Source organism: Lemur catta, chromosome 2, assembly GCF_020740605.2.
Source record: "Lemur catta isolate mLemCat1 chromosome 2, mLemCat1.pri, whole genome shotgun sequence".
NCBI lineage: Eukaryota > Metazoa > Chordata > Mammalia > Primates > Lemuridae > Lemur > Lemur catta.
The window spans coordinates 54,688,087-54,714,179 of NC_059129.1; the positions used below are offsets into that span (position 1 = coordinate 54,688,087).

Sequence of the window (26,093 nt, forward strand, 5' to 3'; positions counted from 1 at the left end):
AGAAACCTTACAGAAGAGAGTAGGATGATATAGTTAAAGCAATGAAAGTTCCAACCATGAATATTTATCCATCAAAACTGCCCTTCAGAAATGAAGGAGAGAAAAAGACTTTCCCAGACAAGCAAAGCTGAGGGAGTTTATCATCTGTAGATCTATCATACAAAAAATGCTAAAGGAATTTCTTCAAGCTAAAAGAAAACGATGCTAATTAGTAACACAAACACATATGAAAATATAAACTTCATTGGTTAAAGCTAGTACAAAGTCAAATTCAGAATACTCTAATACTGTAATGGTGGTGTATAAATCATTATATCTTTAGTATTAAGATTAAAAACTATTAAAAATAATAATACCTACAATAATTTGTTAAAGGAGAAACAATATAAAAAGAGGTAAACTGTTACATCAAAGACATAAAATGTGGTGAGGGAAGTACAAATGTTCAGTTTTCTTATGTGATCACAGTTGTTAGCAGATTAACATAGCCTGTTATAATGATAAGATATTTTATGTAAGTCTTATGAGAACCACAAATCAAAAACCTATAGTAGGTACACAGAACATAAAAAAGTAAGGAATCAAAGCATACCACTAGAACAAAAAAAAAATCTAGTCATAATCTCTCATAGAGAGAAAGAAATAAACAAAAGATCTTTAAAACAGCCAGAAAACAATTAACAAAATGGCAGTTATAAGTCCTTACCTATCAACAATTACCTTCGATGTAAATGGATTAATTGTTCCGATCAAAAGACAGTGAATGAATGGATTTAACAAAACAAAAACAAGACCTAACTATATGCTGCCTACAATAGACTCACTTCACCCTTAACAACACAAATAGACTGTAAGTTAAGGGAGGGAAAAAGATGTTTTATATAAATGAAAATCAAAAGGGAGCAAAGATAGCCATACTTATATTGGATAAGATAGACTTTGAGTCAAAAAATGTCAAAAGAGACAAAGAAGGTCATTATATAATGATAAAGGGGTCAATCCATCATGAGGCTATAAATAAATATATATGTAACCAACATTGGAGCACTTAAAAATATAAAGCAAATATTAATAGATCTGCATGGAGAGGAAGACTGTAATACAATAATAGTATGAGACCACAATACCTCACTTTTAGCAATAGGCAGGTCATCCAGACAGAAGATCAACAAGTAAATATTGGAATTAAACTACCATTAGACCAAATGGACCTAACAGACATATATGAAACATTCAATATAACAGCAGCAGAATATACATCTCATCAAGTGCACAGAGAACATTCTCCAGGATAGATCATGTTAGGCCACAAAACAAATCTGAACAAATTTAAGAAGATTGAAATCATATCAATTATCTTTTTCAAACACAATGGTATAAAACTAGAAAATATATAATAAGAGATGGAATTTTGGAAAATTCACAAATACATTTAAATTAAACATGCTCCTAAACAACCAATGGGTCAAAGAAGAAATTTAAAAATATCTTGAGACAAATGAAAATAGACTCATAACATACCATGGGATGTAGCAAAAGCAGTTCTAAGAAGAAATGTTACAGCAATATATACCACATCAAAAAAGAAAAAAGGATCTCAAATTAAAAATCTAATGTTATTATCATGGGAATTAAAAAGAGAAGAACAAATTAAGCCCAAAGCTAAGTAAAATGAAGGAAATTATTAAGATCAGAGGATAAATAAATGAGAGACTAGAAAAATTAAAAAGATCAACAAAATGGAGAGTTTTTTAATCTTTTTTGAAAAGATAAGCAAAATCAACAGGTCTCTAGCTAAACAAACGAAAGTGAGAGCTAAACAAGACTCAAGTAAATAAAATCAGAAATGAAAGAGGAGACATTACAACTGATATCACAGAAATACATACAATCCTAAGAGATTACTATAAACAAATATAGGCCAACAGGTTGTATAATGTAGAGAAACAGATAAATTTCTAGCCATATACAACCTACCCAAGACTGAATCCTGAAGAAAAAAAGAAAATCAGAACAGACCAATAATAAGGAAGAAAATTGAACCAGTAATAAAAATGTATGCTGTTAAAGAAAAGCCCAGGACCTGATGACACTTCTGAATTTCACCAAACATTTAAAGAACTAATACCTATCCTTCTCAAACTCTTCCAAAAAATTGAAGAAAAGAGAACACTTCCAATGACATTTTACAAGGCCAGCAGTACAAGGGCACTATAAGAAAGGAAAATTACAAGCCAATATCCCTAATGAAAAGATATGCAAAACTCCTCAGCAAACTAAAGTCAATAGCACATTGAAAAAATTGTTCACGACAATCAAGTGGGATTTATCACAGGAAGGCAAGGATGATTTAACAAACGCTAATCTATAAATGTGATACACCACATTAACAGAATGAAGGGTAAATACCATACGGTCATCTCAAAAGATGCAGAAAAAGCATTTGACAAAATTCAACATCCTTTCATGATAAAAATTGTCAACAAATTGGATGTGAAAGGAATGTGCCTCAACACAATAAAGGCCATATATGACAAACTCACAGTGAGTATCATACTCAATGATGAAAAAGTGAACAAATTTTCTCTAAGATCAGAAACACGACAAGGATGACTACTCTCACCACATCTATTCAACATAGTACTGGAAGCAATTGCGAAACAGAAAGAAATAAAAGCAACTAGACAAGAGAAAGAAATAAAAGGCATCCAAGTTGGAAAGAAAGAAGTCAAACTGAACTTGTTTGCAGATGACATGATCTTATGTTTAGAAAATTCTATAGACTCCATTAAAAAACTGAGTGAAGGTATAACCTATGGAATGAGAGAAAATATGTGCAAATCTTACAAGCGGCTAACACTCAAAATACATAAAGAACTCAAACAACTCAACAGCAAGAAAACAAATAACCTGATTAAAAAATGGTCAAAGGACCTAAAAAGACAGTTCTCAAAAGAAGACATACAAATGACCAAGAGATATATGAAAAAATGCTCAATATCACTAATCATCAGGCAAATACCACAAAGAGATATCACCTAAGATCTGTTAGGATGGCTATTATCCAAAGATGAAAGACAATAAGTGTCAGTAAGGATGTAGAGAAAAGGGAACCCTTGCATACTGTTAGTGTAAATGTAAATTGGTACAACCATTATGGAAAACGGTATGGAGTTTCCACAAAAAATTTGAAAATACAACTACCTTATGGTCCAGCAATTCCACTACTGGGTATATATCCAAAGAAAATGAAACCAGTATGTCGAATAGATATCTGCACTCTCACATTCACTGCAGCATTATTCACAATAGCCAAGATGTAGAATCGACCTAAGTGTCCATCATCAGGTGAATGGATAAAGAAAATATGGTTTATATACACAATGGAATACTATTCAGCCTTAAAAAAGGAAATCCTGACATTTGTGACAACATGGATTGAACCTGGAGGACATTATGTTAAGTGAAATATGCCAGGCACAGAAAGATGAATACCACATGACCTCATTTACATGTAGAATCTGAAAAAGTTAAACTCATAGAAGCAGAGTCCAATGGTAGTTACAGGAGTCTGGGGAAGGGGGTGGGAAGATGTTGATCAAAGTACACAAAGTTTTGTTTAGACAGGAGGAATGAGTTTAAGAGACCTATTGTAAAACATGGTGACTTTAGTTAAAAACAATATACTGCATTTTTTTGAAAATTGTTGCAGAAGGTCGATTTTAAGTGTTTGCCCCAGAAACTGATAAGAATGTGAGGTTATGTATATGTTAATTAGCTCGTTAGCCCTTACACAATGTGTACATATTTCAAAGCATGTTGTACACAGTAAATACATACAATTATATTTGTCAATTAAAAAATAAATTGTTCAAAAGACTGAAACAATAGACATGAACATCTTATTATGGGCAAAACACATTTAATTGCTCATCTTGATGGCATTTCAGATTTCAGGGATGAATTCATTCTTCTTTTTGAACATGGGATGTAGGTTCATTTTTATACTTTACATAACTACAAAACACTGCCTAAAACCCTTGGGGCCTGATGTGTTTGAGGTTCTGAATTTTGGGATTTGGAAATGTAATACATACTCCTCATGTTGTGTAATGCTCCAGCAAGTTCTGGGGCAGCCCCTGGCAATTAAAGACAGGAATATTCCTGCAGAAAAAAAAGGATGAATATTCACACTATAAAGAACTTCCTATCAGTGCAAGTCAGATTTTGAACAAAGTGACGTTTTTGTCTCTAAATAGATTATGAGAAAGGCTTCAGTTTTCAGAGATTTCAGATTTCAGTACCACAAATACTGGATTGTAAAGTACAAAGTGAACATCCATATTTCCCTACAAACTAGAGTGGGGGTAACTCTTACCAGGGGAATAAAACCACAAAAAAATCAGATTTAGCTGTGAAAATCCTTTAGGATGCCTTCATAATGCCTGCAGTGTTATATTAGATCAGTGTTTCCGCAGCTGAGCTCCAGAAAAAGGAATTAGTTCATATATAGTGGCCATGTTGAATGGAAATATATACCTTTGAATATTAGAATCACGTTAGCCATTTGCAATGCATTGAAATGATCCATTTATGAGAAGCACAGAGACTGAGAGACCAGTAGAGCCAGGTCTCTGACCTCATGCCCATTTTGGTAGAAGATACTCTTTAATGGTGGCATAAATTTAAATGGTGGCATATTATTTAAAAATAAACCAACCCATGCATATGTTTGTGAGTGAGCATATATATGAGTGTGTGTAAGGCAATGAATGCAGTTGAAAATATGTTAAATGCCCTTTTGATTTGGTATCACTATCAGCATTTATTATGTTCCTTATTTGTTTGCTTATTTTGAATTGATCTCTCATGGTAGACTGTAAGTTAAATGAGTTTAAACCTATCTTGTTCACCATTGCATCCCCAGAGCCAAATATTATACCTATTTTCATGACATATTTGTATATCAAGAAGCAGCATTGCATAATGTTCAATCACATGGACCCTGTAGCTTGGTAACCTAGATTTGAATCCTAGATCAGTCACTGCTAGCTATGGGACCATGGGCAAAGTCTCATGCCTCAGTGTCCTCATCTGAAAAATGGGGATTATGATACTTACTGTATCAACCTAGATGGACTTACACTATAATAACAGACCCCCAAATCCCAGTGACCTAAGGTAACAAAAGTTTTTCATTCATTCGTTCATTTGTTGTTTCTTGATGCATTACATGTCATCATAGGTTGGCCAGGATTCCGCCCCGTATCATCATGGTCTTCACTCCAAGAACCAAAGTGTCCAAGCAGGCACTACCTGCCACAATGCCAGGTTCCTTAGCAGAGAAAAAGGAACATCCTTCAGGGCACAATATTGGTAATTGAATGCTTGGCATATACATTGGGCAGAACCAGCCAGTGGGGTCCAGGGAATACAATCCTGTCATATGCCCAGCAATTGGAGAGACAGAAAGATACCATGGGGTTGTCATGACAATTAAAGGACTCGATGTTTATAAAGCACTTGAAAAAGTACCTAGCACCTCACTATGTGCTATATAGGTGCTTGCTACTGCTATTATTATTATTAAACTGAATAGACTCATATTTTGGAGGCCATTATAAAGACACCTTTCAGGCTTCTCTCTATTCAAATGAATTTGGCTAAATAGTTCATAGTGGCTGTTTGACTGTTCTCCTTTGGTGACCAGTGAGTGCCAACATCTTATCAAGGAGACCTTTATCTATCTTCAGCATAGACACAGGCAGCTGGAAGAACACCCTCTCCAGCCTCACCTGTCTCAAGATGACTTCTATAGTCCAGCTAAATCCAGAAGGGGAAATCCAGGAGAGCAGTCCAAAGGGAAACGAATCCTAGTAACTTCTAGGTGTTTGATGCTGTGCAAATCCCAGTTCTAAATGTGTTTCATAGAAAAATATTTATACTTCAAGCTGTAGCATGCAAACAGCAATCTGCATTTATTGGTTTCAGATGCCAATTTCCTCCAGCTCCAGTTCTCCTTTGTGTTATATAAACAAATCTCAACCATCTGGACCACAACAAGCCATACTGAGGTATGTGCTCGCTCAACGCAAAAGCATCAAATCAAAATACGACCTCACAGAATTCTGCCTAACTGAAAACTGGAGTGAACATTATGGACTTCACAAAGCTATTTAAAAATGTACTTTAAGTGTCAGAACTTAGAATTTAAATAAAGTAGCACAAACGAGCATATCAGAATATTTATCACTGTAATAAGCAGAAACAAACATAGATCATATCCTGAGCTATTACCTACATTATTAGCAGTCCAATTCAGTATCCTCCAAATTTCCTCAAAAAGGAAAAGGGCTTAGGAAAGGTATTTCAGATGCGTGGGAAAATAGAGTATAGATTTCTGCAAGATTCATTCATGACAGTCAGAGAGCAAAAGCTATAATTCCTACCCAACTCAGGAAGTTAAAATATATACTTTATAAAAATTGCAAGACGTAGGCTAAACTCAAATCCATCAATATCAGAACACAATGATTCGGAAGTAGTTTGTGACAAAAAATAAATAAATAAATAACGCTGCCAAAACAAGTTACATATGAAAACCACTTACCCACCTGGACCTTCGAAATGAAGGTTAAGCATCATTTCTGATATCTTATCCCCCTAATATAATTCCAGGCTACTGAATACATCTTCCCAAAGCCAAAAATAAAGACAATGACCATAGCCAGCCCTGCCCAAAGGCAAATACAAGAGGTACTGGAAATACTTCTTTCTTCTTTCCCCTCTGACTAACAATAGCTCCCCAACTTAGACCAGCGGCCAAAATGTCCACCCTTGGGGAAAGATACCCACCGTCAGACTTCATGGTTCAGATTCATGAAATCCGAACCTTGTGGAAAGAATATCCTGAGAGAATGGGGTACAAGACAAGTGACTTTATTAACACAATAGAAAAAAATGGAGGAGAAAGGGAAGACTACGAAGTTCTGGACCTTCAAGAAAAACACTGTTTTTCCTAAATTCCCAGTGATCTGGTATCTGATGATCTGGTATCTGATTATCCTGCTTTGTCATGTTCAAACCATGGATATATAATTAAATCAAAACTGAATCTATATCATATTATTTTATATCCTAGAGACACTGCACAAACGGGGACTCTAAAATTGCAAATTGCACCACAGTTTGAAGAATTTCTGTCTTATTTAATAATTTTAACTACACAGACTTTGGCCAATTATAAAATTTACCTTCTTGGCTATAAAAATGTCATCGAAATAATTTGAAACTGGTTTCATTGAACTACATCTTGTTTATTTTGCCTCAATATTTTTATCAAGGTCCTTTTAAAACCGAATGCTATTTCTCATGCTGCAATTCACCAACTATACGAATTAGATGAGAACATTTTACAATCCATGATTCAATCACATATCAGACTATCAAAATAGACGTGGGCAGACCCCCGTGAACTCTCCCCAACCCTCTATCCTCCTGTGTCCCCAGTTCTGGTTGAGTTGATCAGCTATTCTTGAGAGTACTCCTAAATGAGATCAGCACCTTCCTAGGTCTTACTGTTTCTATCTACTGGGAAGTATATAGTCAGGAAAGAATCAAAACCCCCATTAAACCTTGAAGGAAAATCCTTTTAATTGTGATGTTTAGATAAACAGATGATATAATGAGAAAACATGAATCCTTGCTTAATAATTTATGGCAGGTATATTTCCGGGGAAAATACTTGCCCTGAGTAAATTATAATCTATGATAACCTGGATCTAATCCAAGAACAAAATTGCCCAGTTTCTTTCAAAGAAGAAACTGGCATGTGCCACTTTCTTACTTTAAATAGTCTGGTGATCACAGCACTGAAGGTTCTAATTATGTGTAATTCCTTGCATTTCAGGCTATTTTCAGCCCATCATTTTAATTGTTCAACTCCAAAATAATATTGTTATAAAAATATCTTTAAATAGCTTGAAATAATTCCTAATCCTCTGAGATAGTTTTCTCTGTGGCTATTAGGATTGTTTAGAAAATCAATAAATCCAGAAATCAGATTTCCAGTAATTGTGCTCAGACAACAAAGTTTGGACTTCAGCAATTGGCAGAAAGAGCTAAAGTTTGTGAAATAGCAATCATAAATCTTGCTCTTATATAGCACGCAAAGCCACATAATTTGGTTGAGAAAAAGGCGTTTCTCCCTCCCAAATTTCATGCATGTTTCCTAACACAGTATAATAGTGGATATTTACAATTAGGAACCTACATCCATGAGGGAAGGTTTGATCCATTCAAATATTCCATTTAAAAGATCAGAGAAATCTGAAATAAAGTTTGGAAAGATCTCCAAATGGAATATTTACTGTGATTGCCAAGAACATTTACACAAAGATAAGTTTGTTTCTTAAAATGGGAAGCTGAGAAATGTTTATACATAGAGAGCCTCATTCCCCAATCATTTCAAATCAAGGATTTACCACTGTCATTTGAATTCTTACAACACACACACAGCAACACCACCACAGTAGCAGTGAGCAAAGAAGGACTCAGATGCCAACCAACTTACTCTCTGTAATAACTAGTGAGGGATTTGTAATAACTACTTAAAAAGCCATTTTTAGAACATTCATCAAACTGCAGGTAGGGGTGAAAGAGAGGTTGTGCTGTTCTGAGAAAGGCAAATTATGTTTTTGGCAGAATAGGGGAAAATGAAACTTTCAGGAGTTTAAGCTTCCTAGCCCAAGGGGTATTTCTTATAATCCATATTCTTAACACCACTTGTTTTGTTAGATAGACCTACAAGTCACAGAGGACTCAATTTAATTCAACACAGTCTCATCTACAACCTTGTCAGTTGAATTTCCTATGTTAGCTGATAATAGAAAAGGCTTTTCTCATCCTGCTACGCAAGCCCAAAACAGAGCCAACTAACATGTCCAAAAACTTCAAAACATCAACCACAAATGCACAACAGAATTCTGCTGAGATAATGCCACATCTTCCCATGTTTCAGGAACAAAGGAGACTTCTTACCTTGCTCTCCTCTCCTTCGAACACTGACTGGTGAACATTGCATGCAAACAACGAGTTGGGAAGGTCGTTGAAGTCAGTAATTGCTTGAAAGGCTTCTTCTGCAAGGCACCGAGTGACAGCCCAGTCTCTGTCTATGCAGCAGAGTAAGAAAAGTCCTCCATCTTCTGGGATGTGCCCCTGCTGCCCCGGGCTCCTCATTCCGATGAAGTATGATTCTCCCCTCATTCCTGAGGATACAAAGACAGACACATGTTACAGCAGAACAACTTCCTTAAAACTAGGTGTTCAGGTCACAGTTCCGGACTCTCTGGGGCAGCACAGGGGAGTGTGATTAGGGGGAAAGCAGGAGATATTGGAAGGGAGAAGATCCAGCAAGTTCACATTGTCTCCTTGATCTCCAAATCAGAATTCACCATACATACAGCTCTGCTTCCGGGCAAGAATCCAGTAAGTGCTATGATAAAACAAACAAACCATAAAACCAAGGATAGGAGTTGGAGATCACCACCATCAGCACTGCTAATATTGCCTATCAGGTATTGAGTTCCAGGCAATGTTCTAAATGATTTTCATACTTTAACCTATTTAATCTCCACAGTAGTCTATGAGGGGGTTACCATATTATCCCCATTTTACAGATGGGAAGACAGAGAAACAAAGCAATTCAGTAACTTTTACAAGGGCACTGACAAAATGGCAGGGCTAGGATTCAAACCCAGGGAGGTTGGCGCCAGAGTTGACTCTCCTATATCATAGGACTGAAGCAGATCAAAACTAGTAGAAATCTATAAGGAAGTATGATCTACTTCATCATCACCTGAATCCTGATTATTGTAACTCTAATAGTTAATAGTTTATCCACAATGAAAATACACACACACACCCCACATATATTTCTTGTTTTGCTTAGGATAATTATTTCAAGTGATTTATGAACCAAATCTAGATCCTGAAAAATCAGTATCTATATTGACTAATCCATGGTATATAGATTCCTCTCCTTCAGAGCCCCCATGAAGCTTTCCAGTATTAGTTTTATCTTAGCCATGTTCAATCCTTCTATTATTTTCTCACACCTTATATTCATAATTTACAGAACTACAGAGTTTTCCCATTTTTTGATACTGGTATATAATCCAGTGGATTTTGTTAGTCACCCCAGATATTTCAAGGATGGAATCTACTGTTTTTTTTTTTTTAATCTATTTCATGCCTATATTCCTCAAAGCTCAATAGGCAGAAGCCCAGAGGGTGAGATTCCTTGCGCACAGTTACACAGGCAAAACTGACACTTATGACAGGGCTGCTGAGTCATCTTCAGGAAGCTCCATTTTCTTCGGTCCCACAGTCACAGAGCCTCAGAGTAAAGGACAGAAAGACGGGCACCGCTGAACATCACTCTGCCTTCATGAAGTTTAGTTAGACACAAATTCTGGATTCCCCAGCAAAATATGAGTTTCTGCTTTTACCTCTTGAACTGTGAATGTGTCATGGTGATGAGGTTTTATTTTTTGTTTTCATTTTTCCTAGAAAATCCCCCATGAGAGTTTGATAAGCAATAATGCATTACATGTAAAATCTTATGCCTGATTGAGATAGGATGTAAAAGTTAAAAAATTAGAGGTAATAACTCTAAAATCAAATCACTGTAATTGTGGCAGATAAAAATTTTATTCTATATAAAATATAATAAAACCATTCCTATATTCTAAAGTTCTTAAAACTCGAATTAGTGCAAGATTTTCTGCATTCACATCAACAAAATATTTATTTTATATAAAAATATGGTACATGTTTTATTCTGTAAGTTTAGAATACATATCCAAAATGTATGAATATTTTCAATTAGAAGGAAAACATCTTATAATATTAATATAAAGGAAATTCAACTGCTAGACATCTTCAATGAAACACTTATATGCATTTATTTTCTTTTATATTGATATATACTATTGTTTCAGATATTTTACTGTAAAATACATGATGACTATCATTTATTGTTATTGGAGTACCTTATTTTAATAGTAAAAATAATTACTAAAAGCATCAAAACAGTATTATTTTCATCAAACAATGCCAGGAAAACTTTTTGATAATGAAGTCATAATCACCCAATAGCATGAAAAATAGATATTAAGGACAATTCTGATTTTATTTTGAATTCTGTCCCTCTTATTTAAAAATTTTTAGATGAATCAAAACTGATTCCAAAATGGTCTTAGCTGTGTTCTGAGAATATTTCAATTATTCTTTTTCCAAAAAGAAACTAAAATCCATTACTGAACAAATTAATTAAATAGACCAAATATTAAGCCTCACTCAGGACTCATTTTAATCTATTCAAATAGCCTTAATTTCTGTTCTAAGCTGCAACGAAACGATTATCTTCATGAGACTTTATTTTAAGCTCATTACTTTCAGTAAAGATTTAAAGGGTGAATGCATTTTTGGCAAACACCCTATTCTACTTATATGGAGAAACACTTTAGAAGTCAGAGCTTTGAACAAAGGAGCCCTGATTTCTCTTTCCAGTTCCATTACTGACTCACCTCATAATTTGGAGAAGCCAAGTGATCACCCTGTGGCTGAGCCTATCCTTACAAAATGGGCACAGAAACATCCCTCTGCCTCCCTCAGCAGTGTAAGGGGAGGCAGAGGAATGAAACAGGAAGCAATCAAAATCAGTGTTAACTACCATATAAAAGGATACAGAATATGAAATACTAAGGCAATTATGCTTTAGTGTCAACTTTGGCTTGGTAAACCCAAATAAACAGAAAAAAAGAACTCTGAAGTTTACAGGAACTTCCTAATAAAGAAATATGAAGGCCTCACAGCCCAGGTTACCTGGTTTGTCTTTTTAAATTATTAATAGTTTCAAAATTATTGACTATTGTAAGAAACCTTTGAGGCAACCATTGTCTACATACTATAAGAGGATTTACATGTGTTGTCCTTATCTCTAAAGCTGAGGTTGGTCATCCAAGGGCAGAGCTGCCTTCAGCTCACAGAAAACTCTTCCGGCAGGACTTTCCAGCCTCACCCACGGCCCTTGGATGTTGTGTTCTTCCTCTGAGCTCCCTGAGCACCCTACATAGCCTTCTCACTACATCATCTTCCACTATCATGACTCATTTACTAGTCTACATCTCAACCCAGACTGGTATTTCTTTAGAGCAGAACCTGGACTGTCTTCATTTGTGTGTCTTCAGGTACACATAAAAAGTCCTCGAAATGATGTTTGGCTGAATTAATGACTTATGTAAAAAGAAGTCGTTTTCTGGAAATAACAGACTAGCAAATGGGTTATAATGGCCAACTTAAAATGTATGCACTAATAAAGATGCTATTATTACTGAAATACACACTAACAAGACTATTAACACTGAAATAATATTATTTCAATTGTATACACTAATAATGAAACAATCCTCTCATCTAAATGTAAGGTTTGATTTATCAAATGTAATTGTATAAATGAAAGGAAGAATCACTCAAAAAATTCCTCTAGCTAAAATAAAAAATCTGTACAGTATAGGAAAAATAGCATTTATGTTTTTAATTATATGGGTTCACTGAAAAAAAAAACTAGAAATTCAGAAATGTATAAAGAAGAAAATAAAGTAATCCATAATCCTACTATCCAGAGAAAACTCCTGCTAACATTTTGGTATATTTAGTTCCAGAGCATTTTTTACATGTAAAAATTTTTAAACAAAATTAGGATTCTGCTGTTTAGTTCCCACTTCTTGCTTGCAACACTGATGTAATCAAGAGCAGTCCCTTATATGATTATATATTCTTTGAAAACATTAATTTTAGTAGCCACATTATATCCCAGTGTATGGATCTGCCATAATTTATTTAATCATTCTCGTGTTGTTTGACATTTGGAAAGCAGAAATTTCCACCACCACATGCATCTGGAAAAGAAAAACCACTATCCACCATTACAATAGAAAGCCTCCTGTGGGAGAATCTCAAAACTTCTTTAAATGCAGAGAAGAGACATCTGTATGAAATACTGGGATGAGCCCCAAGGGAATGCCTCAATGCCAGTTTTACGCTGTAAGTCGGCAGACTTCTGGAATGTGGTTTTCTTGTTGGAAAAATCAAGAAATAGTATGGCCTTGTCTACCTTACAGGTCTACATTAAAGTCTTTTGAAGCCCCCAAAATAACATGAATGAAAGCTATTTATTACTACTTTTAGGCTTATCAATCAAGCCAATGGCAAAGAACCTAGCACTACAGAGATGGCCACTCTCTCCTACTGTTGAGTGTGTGAACCAATTTTCAAACTTCCAGTGTACGTCCATGAGGATGAAGCCCAGATTCTTACAGTGAGAAACAAGCAGCAATGCTTTCTGAATATTTGTTGGGAGTTTCGTTGGAGGCCCCATTAGGACAAGGGAATCAATCTTTCCAAAACTCCCTAATTTCACTCCTAACAAAAAATTATATGGTATGATTAAACCCAGGGGAGAGACCCTAAGGAGGTATCCAGTTCTGTTGGATATCATCATTATCACAGAGTTATTGATGTGCATGAGAGTCAGATTTCTGAATTGCAGAATCCTAAAAAAATTCCACCTTTCTAGGAATGGAGTATAATTCATGAGAATAGGGAGCCATGCATTGGCCCATAGGAGTTCTGGTCTAGAAAGCCTTAAGCTGGATCTGAAAGGAGGGGTTAATCACAAATGAGTCCACGAGAATAGCTGAGGAGCCATGGGAAAAAAAATAAAGTAGTAAACTTCCATGGAGATCCTTATACTAGCAGATAAAGTCACTCAGTCGTGTGAGTGTGACATGTGACCAGAAGGGGAGCGGGGGTGATAATTTCATCTCGAGTGCCCTCAACACCGAGAGAACATCACGGCCAATTCTGGGGACTACCCACTACAGAAACGCTGGAATTCCTCCAGAGGAAACAATTCAGTCCCACAGAGGGGCTCAAATTCATGTCATCTAAGAGACAGGGGCATGGGAAGAAACAGCATAAGGAAATATAGGAAATAAGTCTTGAGCAAGATCATGATTGCTTTCAAATTCTGAAAGAGGAAACAGAATTTCTGTGTAAGAAAGTATAAGAGAAATCAAACCAGGGAGAAAGTTTTAATTTAATATAAGGAGCCATGAATCTTTTAAAAATTCAGGTTACAACAGAATGTCCTACCTCATTCATGTCTTAGTGAACTCCTTGCATTGGAGATATCCAATGAGTAAGCTCCACAGGGCAGGTGCCACCCATCTAGCAGGATGTCCCGGATGGGTGGCTGATGTTTCTTTTAAGGGCTCTTTGAGAATTTTATCTTTCCATGATTGGAAGAAAATACACAAGAAAAAGACAGATGTTTATCTATGGGCTTAAAGATGCTCAAGAAAGGAGAAATTAGAACTTTTAACAAAAGCTTTCTCCCAGTGTTTAAACCTTTAATTTGGATGCTTATAATGTAACCCGCATGAATTTTTCCTCTCCCAGGTTGCTCAAACTAGAAGGCAAGAATTTTTTTAACAGAAAATAACAATCCACAAAAGGAGATAAATGAGAAAAACATACAAAAAAGCAACTAACATTTGAATTTATTTTTTCTGAGACAAAAATAATGTTAAAGATTCAACTCTTTAGCTTTCAAAATTTAAGAACAGAAATATATAAATCTTTTTGCAAGAAGGGCAACAAATAGAAAAACATATGCCTTGATTCCAAGTTATGGCCAGCTAAGGAGGATAAATAAGGAAACAGGATAAATGGAAATGATTAATGAATTATTCATTCTGACTTCAAGTTCAGTCTTGATTGAAAAACAAGTAAATGGATTATGGGAGATTTGTTAGTTTAGAAGAATTTAAAGATGACAATGTCAGCTTGAATATTAATGATAAAATCTGGAATACAATGTTGCATTAATAAGTAGTAGATAAGAAATGCCTATAGCTCTTTTAAAGTTGAGTATCAGGTTAGCCAGGAGCCTCATGCCTATAGTCTCAGTGGGAGGCTGAGACAGGAGGATCACTTGAGCCCAGGAGTTCAAGGCTACAGTGAGCCATGATCATGCCACTGCACTCCAGCTTGGGTGACAAAGTGAGACTTCGTCTCTAAAAGTAAATAAATAATTAAATAAAGTTGAATATAAGGTTAAATGAACCCAATTCAAAATTTTAAAGAGTAGAAACCTAAACTTCCAGTTTTACAGTATTTAAAATTCTTTCAGCTCTAAAACTAAATGATTCTTTAATGATATCTGGGACAAAATGAGCTCATTAGGAGAAAATTGTATATGAAAGACAATAATTTTACAATTAAATTACATCCTTAGCTTTCACTTTTGGTCTGGCCTTATAGGTGAGGTCCTTTTGATTCACCCTTTTGGTATTTTAATATAGAGATCCTCCTAGGGATAAGACATGCCTTTTGCTTATTTTTGTCTGTCTTACAGGGAGATTGAAGTATAATATTAGTAACAACAAACCATACCAGGCATCCTGAGATACAAAGGAGAGACATGATATTCTTAGGCTATGCTCCATAGAAACCCATTAGAGCTCTTTCTGAAATATAATGGAACCTATTTAATTCAGCTGCAGAATTTCACACCTGCAGAGCTGTGTGATCCTCATGCTATTCTTGATACCATTTGGGATTGGTCTTGAAAGAATCAGGAGCATGCAGTTTCCAACTCATGGTTTTCAAAGGAAATTATCCACATTCCTCATTCATGGCTCTCTTCAGGACACCTTCTGGAGTTACTGTTCCATCTTAATCTCCCACTGGACAATAATTCAATTACTTCAATTCCCTATGGAAGCAGCATCTCATGAATTTTCATGAAGTGTTTAAAAAAGTGAGTCATTTCCATCTTCTTCCTTTGCACTAGACTCTACATCAGTGATGGCATTACAAACTTGCCCAGCATAAGGTCTGTGTACCTTCAGGGTCTTAATACCCATGGTCTCCCAAGAGGATTTGCAGATTCTGTGTTTTCTTTCAAAGAACATAATAAAAAGGGAAGGAAGAGCCTCACATTTACCCAGGATCAGATGGGACAAGCAGAGAGGGCATTTGTATTCCATTCCCACAAACCTGACACTAAGAAAATGTGTTTCAAACAGGTTTCCTGCAAGATAAGAGAGTCACATAAAAGAGACACCACCTTTTATGAAGGGTAGGAAGGTGAGGAAATTGTTCCTAAATACAGAAAAATCTGCTTCTACAAAGAATGACCTACAATGACTCATAGATTTATTAAACAAAATAAGCACTCGCCCAAAGCAGAAGAGGTTGGGACATTGTATTAGTCAAGGTCCCAGCAGGAAACAGATGGCATGCTCAAATTCGATAATTTGGAAAGAGGTTAATAAAGGGACTGTTTACAAAGGTGTGGGCAGGGTACAGGGAAACCACAACAGGTAGTGCAAAAGCCTGGGCTAGCGTCTTCCCTAGACCTGAGGAGGTATGGGGTTTCCAGAACCTGGAGAGATTCTGGGAAATCTGGAGAGAATAGAGGGCTATGTGGAGTGGCCCCCTGACAGATCGTCCATTGAGGAATGGGATCAATCCATGGTGGCACCACAAAGAGGGTGCCGGAAGAATAACTATCCCCACCTTGCCCTGTTCCCCTGATCTCCTGCTGGCACCTCCCATTCGTCAAACCCAACTGGAAGCCAGAAAACAAGGGAGCCATGGACGTGGAGCACATGGGCTTGGCTCTGGGGCACAGGGCCACAGTGCAGGGTGGGACAGGGTGGAGAGAGGCCCTTTGGGATCAAATGAAGATATCTAGTACAGTCTTCATGAATGGGTAGTAGTCTGGACAGTTCATGGGTTAATTTCAGTAGAACTTGAAATTTTAAAAGTTTAAAGCTGAGTCATTTGTAAACTGACCCAGGGTTTGTATAATACAGTTGAAGATGCACCATCTCTGGCTGCATTTTTCTTAGAAACAAAAGAGTGAACAGAGAGCAGCTCTGTATATAGTAGAGAATGCCCGCCCCACTGGGGAAGATGTGTTCAGGAGCCCTCCTGGAGGCAGAAGACCATCGTTTCATTATTGCTCAAAAGAAATGAAAAGAAAGCCCAAAGCTTCTGGATGAGCCAAGCAATTATATGCAAAATAACTTTTCACAGGAGGGTGGCACTTCAAAAGTGAGCAGCAAAACAGGTGAAGGTTGCTATGGTAGCCAAAGTCAGATTTATCCTGTCATCCTTCACCTTCAGCTCTCAGATGGGTCACGGAGCACTGGGGAGAAACAGAGTGAAAAGGAAAAAAGGCAGGGAGTGAGAGACACTACAGCTTTGAGGAAAACTCCAGCCAAGAAGGGTCTGTGCTATTCAGACCTCCTTCCAGGAGAAAAGATAGATGGACTAGGAGGCTGCCTCGGGGGTGGAGGGCTGCTCAGACTCATTAGGAGGCCAAGGGGGCAGGTCACACTCCCTCTGATAGGACTGGGAGGTGATGGAGAACTTACAGGTAAGGTCTTTTTAATTCGAGGAGGAAAGGAAGAGGGAAGAAGGAGAAATACCCCTATCTCAACGCCCAGCATAGAGTATGCTAATTTTTCCTTGAAATACAGCTACATGTTCATGTCATTTCCACATTAAAAATCTTCCATAACTCCCTAGGATCTACCAAATTAAATGAAAACAGTTCATCAGCCCAGTGAACCAGGACAGCCACAAGATGACAGTTTTCCTACCTACACCCATCTGCCTCATCAGTGCTGGGAAAACAATCACAGGTGTCAGCGTCAAGTTCCAGCTCTGTCAACAATAAAAATAACAGCAGTGATCCTAGAATGCTGACTCTGTCCTGAGGACTTTATCTGTATCGAACTTATAGACAGTGGTGCAGCCTTGACCATCAACCTACCTATCAACATCCCATTCGTACTCAAAGCCACGTCTGGGGTCATGGCCTTCATACCCCACTCTGAGCCCGGCCTGCCCGAGATGAGATCCCCCTGTCACTGACTGCGGTTGTCCTGTGTTTGTACCCCTCAGGACGCCTACTCTGTTTTGTCTCTCTTTGTACTTATTTATTCTTACCTTCCACCCAGTGTTGAGGGCAGGAGCTGGGTCTTAGCCACCTGTATAACCCTTTAGCTACTAAACAGGACCTTACACTTAGAAAGTAGTCACAGACATTCCCTGCATTGAATAGATTTCAAGGAGCTCTGAATTTGACTCTCATCTCTTGGGCAAGCCATGCAATCTCTGTGATCGGTCTTCTCACTTGTAAAGTAGGGGTAACAGGGAGCATATGCTTTATAGTGCTGTGTTGAGGATTTAACATTTAACACATGCAAGGCACCTAGAATAATGACTGGAACACACTGTGAGTGCTCAATAAATGTGAACTATTATTAGTATTAACCACCTTAGTTCTCCTAGAAACTCTCCAACCATCTTTGCACACGACACAGCAGCTCTTCCTTTCTTTTATCTATGGAGAGGTGGTAGAGTAGAGTAGTCAGGTGTGGACTTTGAAGTTGGTCTTTCAGGTTTGAATTTGGGCACTGCCACTTTCTAGCTGTGTGACCTTGGATGTGTTCCTGAACATCTCAGGGCACTGGATGCAATGTGGGGACCATACGGTACTGACTTTGTGGGGTTGTTGCATGGATTAAATGTTGCATACCTTACGACTCTTCTCCCTCCCCCCATCCCGAATCCCAAAATTCCCCTTGGGCACTCTATTCTTCAGCTCTTTAGAAGAGATACTCCTTCCACAGTGAGAAATGCAAGAGCATTGAAGTCAGACAGACCCAGATTTAAACCCCAGCTCCCTATCCATCTGTGACTGTCAGTTGGGAGAAGACAGAGTAATAGTTGCAGCTGGCCCTGGAGCCTGGGTCTGAATCCTCCTTCCACAACAATTTTACTTTGTGATTTTAGGCAAGTTGGTTTCACCCACTAAGCCTCAGTTTCCACGGCTATAAATTGGGACTATGGAGAGGTCCAAATGAGATAATCTTGGTAAAGAATTTAGCTCAGAGCCCAGCAGCCAAAGTCACTCATGAAATGTTAGCATTTGCTCTAATCACCTGCACCTGTTAATCTGACTGCAGCTTGCACCTTTAACTACTTATCTGTTCTCCAGTAATTGCTTCACTTTCTAGGAAAGGCATAATTTGTGTTAGGTCCAGGGTTTGACATGACTTCAGGATAAGAATAAGAACTGCTGTTTAAATGCCTTAATTTTATCAGCCCATTTTCAACAAAAGCATAACCTGAATTAGCTTTCTAACACAAGTCCTGTGCTTCAGTTTTACTTACCGTCCTCCTTCCTTTCAGCACCATTTTCCAGCTTAGATAAAAATGCTGTAGGGACCCAACTAGAGGCTCAGGATACTTGACAGGAAGGCTCTGGCCCCACCGCAGTCAGCCGTGCCAACACCAACAAAGCATCCTCCAGCCAGGAAGCGCCGCCCGGCTCCTCCCTTCTGCCCTCCTGTCTGCACATGTGTTGTTATTTACAACATTTGGCAACGTGAACTCGCTTATTGACGTTTTTACATCTCCTCCCATATGTTGAGCATTCTTGCTTCTTCCTGTAATGGCTGGCACCCAGCAAGGTTCCTGGTTCCCCGTGCTGGTGAGACAAATGGCATGTAACACCACCAAACTCTACCCACAGCTATTCCCTCTCTCTCTTTCTCTCTCTCTCATTACTAAAAGATGTCCCAGAGCCTTGCTCTCACCTTTGATTACTACTTTCTCACCTGAGTGACTTCCTGAGTCTCACAGATTCTCATTGTCTCCTGCTGTGTTGAATCCAGAAGGCTGAGTGTTCTCATCCTGTCTTCCTTACCTTTCATTGCTAGCACAATGCGCTCTTCATCTGAAAGTAAGTCGCTGCCCTGGCTGCTTCAGGTCACTTTTAAAATCCTTCCTTTTTTTTTTTTTTTTTTTTTTAATATCCTTTGGCTGAAGACGGTTTCTATTCCCTCTCTCTGTCTCTCTTGTCTACAATTGTAATATCCTTTAGATTCCTACAGAAGCAAATGCTGATTGGACTTCTGCACTGCAACCTCCTGTCCAGGGAGCTGTCTGCCCTTGGCCTGTCCAGCCAAGGGCCCCACCTGAGACACTGACACAGGCTGGGCAGTTGTGTAAATGACTCCTACTCTCCCTCTCCATTGTCAGAAAGTCACAATTCAGGATGATTCATAATTAGTCTCCCACTTCTGGTGCCATGTGTTGTTTACAAGAAAGAGCTGACCCAGATTTTAGCCTAGAAAAAAAACAAACGTAAACCTTTATTCAAGTCCCTCCTGGCCTACCACAACTGATACCAGCTCATCATGTCTCTCACCCCCTCCAGCAACTGATCAGGGGCCAGGGCTTGTGGAGGATGGAACGTGCCTTGGTAGTAAGGTTTCTAGAGAAGACCCACAGAAGGTTTGGGGAGAGAGACTGAGCATAGTCACTAATCCACCTTTGGAGAACTAGTCTTATAACTTAACTGTCCTGGCCTCTATACTGCTTTACACAAAAGACCATGCTAAAAATGAGGTGGGAAGAGGATGTATATCATCCTTCTACTTGTCCAGTAGAGCAAATGGAACACTTGTGCTGTGGTTTGAATGTGTACCCTCCAATATTCAGGTGTGGGAACTTAATGGCCAATGTGCTGGTATGAAGAGGTAGGGCCTTTAAGAAGTGATTAGGTCATGAGGGCTCCACCCCTCATGGATGGGATTAAGGTCCTTATAAAAAAGGCTTCACATAACAATGGGCTTGCATGCCTTCTGCCACCTGGGGACGAAGTGCTCCTCTCTCTGGAGGACATAGCAACAAGGTGCCATCTTGGAAGCAGAGAGCAGCCCTCCCCAGACAACCAAACATGCTGACACCTTGATCTTGGACTTCCCAGCCTTCAGAACTGCAAGAAAGTTAATTTCTGCTCTTTATAAGTTGCTCAGTCTCAAGTATTTTGTTAGAGCTGCACAAAGCAGACTAAGACAACTTATAACTTTAATGAACTGAAACCACACGGTGGACATCATGATAATTAAGAATCAAGATGGTGGCTTCACTACTGCAGCCTACAGACTCCTGACAAACACAATCAGAACAGTGTGAGGGGCCCGCCCAGCACTCCAACATGACCTTGGATGTGCTTTCACCTTCTTGTTTTTCTAACCACCATCCCATATGTTTAACTGGAAAAACAGCCAACAAAATCGAAGCTCCTGATGAAGACGTTGGAGATCAGTGTTCACCACTGCATTCCTAAAACATAGCTCAGTGCCAGGAATGGCTGGTAGGAAGGACAAGAAACATTATTTTAGGCTTGCCTGTCTTTCTGAGGGACTATGGCTATTTGTCTCTTTATACAGTTACCTAATAGCCCTACCTTTCAGATGACAGTGTCTAGCACATAGCAGATGCTCAAAAATACTCATTACATAAATCAAGCCAGTTCTCTGTTTACCCTCTCTCCACTAGTTCACTTACTGTTTCTCGTTTTATTATTCTCCTTCTCCCAAACAGAACTATTACCTTTTCACTTATAATGTACAAGTACTTTGAATAGTATTAGTTTATTAAGTATAAAATGTCCGATTTCCTTCAGTACTAAATTTGACAATTGATATCACTGACATTTCACTTTGACACTTCTTGTTCTATTTTTATTGTGAAGGTACATCCTCAGTCTTTCAAATGGATGGTTTGGCTTGTGATTGTCAAAAAATATTTTTTAGAGCAATTTTTGTGAAACCATGGATAAGGTATTTTTGAATATGAGTTCCATCATGGAATCAATGCAGTGCAGACAGCTCAAAATATCAACAAAATGTTTGGAAAGGATGTGGCTAATGAACACATGGTATGTCGATGCTTTGAGAAGTTCCATTCTGGAGATATTAATCTTGAAAATGAGGGAGGTAGATGACCTGAGACCAAGGTGGATAATGATGAGCTGAAAGTTGTAGTGGAAGCAAATCCTTCTCAACCTGCGCATGAATTAGCAGCAAGGTTTGATGTTACTATTCCAACAATATTGGACCATTTGAAATAAATGGGCAAGGTAAAGAAGTTGGATAGATGGGTTCCACATGAATTAAATAAGTGTCAGAAGAGAAATTGTCTCAAAGCTTGCCTTTCTTTGCTGTCATGACACAAAGGCAATCCATTTCTACACCACATTGTTATGTTTGATGAAAAGAGGATTCTTTTTGATAATTGCAAGCATTTGGCACAATGGTTGGATAAAGATGAAGTGCCAAAACACAGTCCAAAACCTAATATTCATCCAAAAAAACCTATTGGTGTGTGTTTGTGGTCCAGCACTGGTATTATCCACTACAGCTTCATGAAACCTGGTCAATTGATTACAGCGGATGTCTACTGCAACCAATTGGATGATATGACGACGATGCTTGTGATTAAGCAGCTGAGATTGGTCAATAGAGACAGGCCAATCCTCTTGCACGACAACGCTCAACCATATGTGGCACAAACAGCGCTGCTCAAACTACAGAGGCTGGACTTGGAAACTCTCTGTCATCCACTGTATTCACCAGCCCTTGCACCAACTGACTGCCACATGTTCCAGGTTTTGGACCACGTCTTGCAAGGCAAAATATTCAATTCTCAACAAGCTATGGAAAACTTCTTTTGCAATTTCACTGCCACTTGCTCTCTAGGCTTCTTTACTGCTGGCATAAACAAGCTACCATTAAGATGGCAAAACTGTGTGGGTAGTTTAGGCACATACTTTGATTAATTGTGCTGCTTTTTGTTTGAGATGTAATAAACTACACTTTTGATTGGAAATTGGACATTTCATATTTAATGACCTACAAATATGAAACATTTAAAAATGTAATAAGGGAATGAGTCCTAAAAAAGATGACTTGGGAAGTACTTAATACAAGAGAAAGGGAAAGCTAGTCTAACTGAGCACATAAACATGGTTTGTCCTTGGCTTACACGTGGAGAGGATGAAGTTTGTCTTCTCTTTGCATGGCTCTCAGTCTTCATTCGCTTCCCCCTTGTTAGTAAACTCACCTCTCTTCATTCTTCTCTCCACTGGAAGGCACAGATACCTTTCAGATTATCAGTCCATCAAAACCCATGTAGTGTGGTTACAGTATAGGGCATTTGCTATTTTATATATGGCTGGTTAGGACTCTTTCTCCGATCAGTGAGGAAGAATGGAGGCCAATAAGGAAGAGAGCATATGAAATGAGTTTGGAGGGAAAACGAGGCCAGGACATGTGGTCTTACAGGCTGTGGGAAGAGCTTAGGTTTTCTCTGAGATGGGAAATCACTGGAGGATCCTGAATGGACTTTTGTTTTAAAATAATTTATCTGGCTGCTATTTGGAGAATAGATCAATGGAACAAGAATGGAAATAGGGGACCTGTTATGAAACTACTGCAGTAATGCAGGCAGAAGATGATGGTGATACAGACCAAAGAGGTAGCAGTAGAAATAGCGAGACCCAGTAGGAGTCTGAGCATTTTTAATGTACCGACAGTATTTGCTGATGGATTAGATATGGAGTAGGAGAAGATTCAAAGGTAATGCCAAGGTTTTGGCCTGAGTATCTAGAAGCAACAAAGCTGCCATTTACTAAGACAGAGTAGACTGTGGGAGGAACAAATCTGGAGGGATTGAAATCAGAAGTTCAGTTTAGGACATGTTAAGTTGAAGATTCCTACTATTCATCTAAGTAATCAACAGGTGGTGCCATGAGTCCAGAATTCAGGAGAGAGGGGGATACCATAGATCTGCGGTCCCCAATCTCAGGGCCATGGGCTGGATAACAAAAGACTGCTGGTTAAGATTCAGGTCTGAATAATTTATTACAAATATCCATAGATATTAAACCACTTTCTTCTGTAATGTTGTTCTTTAAGGGCACTCTTTACATAATCCCTCATGAAAGGAATGAGAATAAATTTATAAAACAGAGATAGTATTTTAACTTTTGAATATTATTCCAGATTGGAGTTCCTCAACCTTCAAAAGTGCAGTTCCAAAGAGGAGGAGCAAAAGATAAATGGAACAGGATTAAGGAGTGAGCAGCTGGGAAACAGTCAGCAGAGCTGTAGAACTTTCTTTCGAGAAGTGCTATGCCAATGTCCTGCCACATTCTTAGGAAAAAGTCAAGGCTTATTTTTCTCTAGGTGAACATCATCTGTCTTATTAATACTCAGATTTTTTTTTTCTCATAAATCAGGAAGTTCTTTTGGGCTTTGCTGGGGATTTCCAAATTGAGGTATTTTGTGACAGTGTTCTATTTTTGACAAATACTGGATAAAATGATTTTGCTGTTCTTCTGTAAAAGGGTCTCCCAGAAGCTCTTGAAATGTTTTTCCTCTTAGTCCAGGTAAATGTCTGAAACTGCTTTATTTCATTAAAGTTGATGTTAAAGCAATATTCAAAAAATACTCAGGAAGCCCCAACAAGCATTTGTGTCGTTTAGCGTTGAGTATCTCACGACCCGCCTGAGAGTGCAGGGCAGCTCTTGGCTTGAGCATTTCCCCCAATATCCTTATCCCCCAAGTATTTTTGTTCTAAATATATCATTACCTCTATTCAGTCTGTATCCTGACCGGAAGGGGCCCCTGTCAAATCTCTCGATGACCCTCCCCACCCCATTCCCCAGTGCTCAGCCAGGCAACAGAGAAGACACCGAAGATGTTTAACTCCAAGGTAAATTACTCATCCTGGCTGTGGGATGAACACCTTTTGGGCCCACATTTCATCCCCGGGAACTAGTACACATCGTAGAGGGAGGTCAATGACCATCCATTGGTCCCTGGTCACTTGGAAATCAGATTGGGGGTGAGGTCCTTCTGCACGTGGCTGAGGACTCTCTCATAGGGCTCTCTGACTACTAGTTAAGGAGGAAAGAAGTCTTCTAACAGCTGCACGTTGCCTTCTCTACTTCCACAGCAGACACCAAGAGTAAACACGGTCAGAAGGTTGTCAGAGAATCTCTCCGCTCTTTTCCAGAAATGCCCACTTGAGCAAGCTTCAGGTAGTTGAAAGTCATGTTCTGCCCAGGTTGACTATTTTCTTGACAATACAGAGCAGCAATTTTACTTCCAACTTAAGGTAGGCAGTAAATTGCAATGTCCATTACAGGGGGGACGTGGGGAGGCGTGTGCTTCTGTGGGAAGGAGACAGAAGCAGGGTGGACATGGGGAGGAAAGTGCTTCTGTGGAAAGGAGACAGAAGCAGGTCACAGGAAGCCGAGCTGCTCCTCCCGGCTTTGGCAGTGTCCAGCCACTGGAAGAGAAGTGAAGGGTGATTTTCAAGGCTCCACGTTTCTCCACATGAGCAGAAAAACTGTAACTCAGACATTCCTTAGCTATTTCAATTTCAAATTCGTTTCACTCTCATGACTTCTCTCCTTCTGCACAGGGTGGTTTCTGTAATTATGTTAACACAGAGTAGTTGAAACACTACACTCTCTCCGGGGTCCGACGATGACTGTTGCTTCCAGTCCTGTGGAGAGTCGAATGGCTACTTGACTGTCGGATCTCATACTGGAGGTTGGGAGTTATGTTTACTTATTCAACAAACAGTTATTGAGGGCCTACCATGTGCTTGACGGACAAAAAATGAAGCAAAGTGAATGGCCGTGATCCCTGCCTTCACAGATTTTGGAGTCCAGTGGGGATGTCATGAATCTCCAAAAGGGGTCGTCTTTCTCTTTTCTAGTGTTCATCTAACAGGTGTTCTCATTAACTCCATTTTAAAATCGGAAGCCAAAGATGAGACATAAAGATGAGCTAAGTGACGCTGGTAAAGAACGAGGAGAGGATAATGAGAAATTGCTGGTGGGTAATGCTGAAAACAATAACGCCTTCCATCTGCCATCACCAAAGCAAAAGCTCTTGTGCCCCCTGACCCCCACACCTTATGAGATCATGGGGCACTTACTGTAATGCCCATTTTACAAAGTAGGAAACTGAGGCTCAGTTGCTCAGGGCCTTATAGCTGGAAGAGCAGAATCAGGGCTAGAATGAAGATCCCCTGAATCTTGATCTTTCCATCTCGCCAGCCCAAAATAATGAGGGGGAAAAATA

The 26,093-nt window shown here is 38.6% G+C and overlaps 1 protein-coding gene across 1 annotated transcript in view; it reads right to left on the reverse strand.

Annotated features, from left to right (window-relative positions):
• Nucleotides 1-26,093, reverse strand: part of RCAN2 (regulator of calcineurin 2) — a 262,707-nt gene that overhangs the window by 221,411 nt on the left and 15,203 nt on the right. The window contains exon 2 of the mRNA XM_045543674.1: nt 9,040-9,266. Within this exon, the coding sequence (XP_045399630.1) occupies nt 9,040-9,264 (225 nt within the window). The 5' untranslated portion in view covers nt 9,265-9,266. The remainder of the gene's footprint in view (nt 1-9,039; nt 9,267-26,093) is intronic.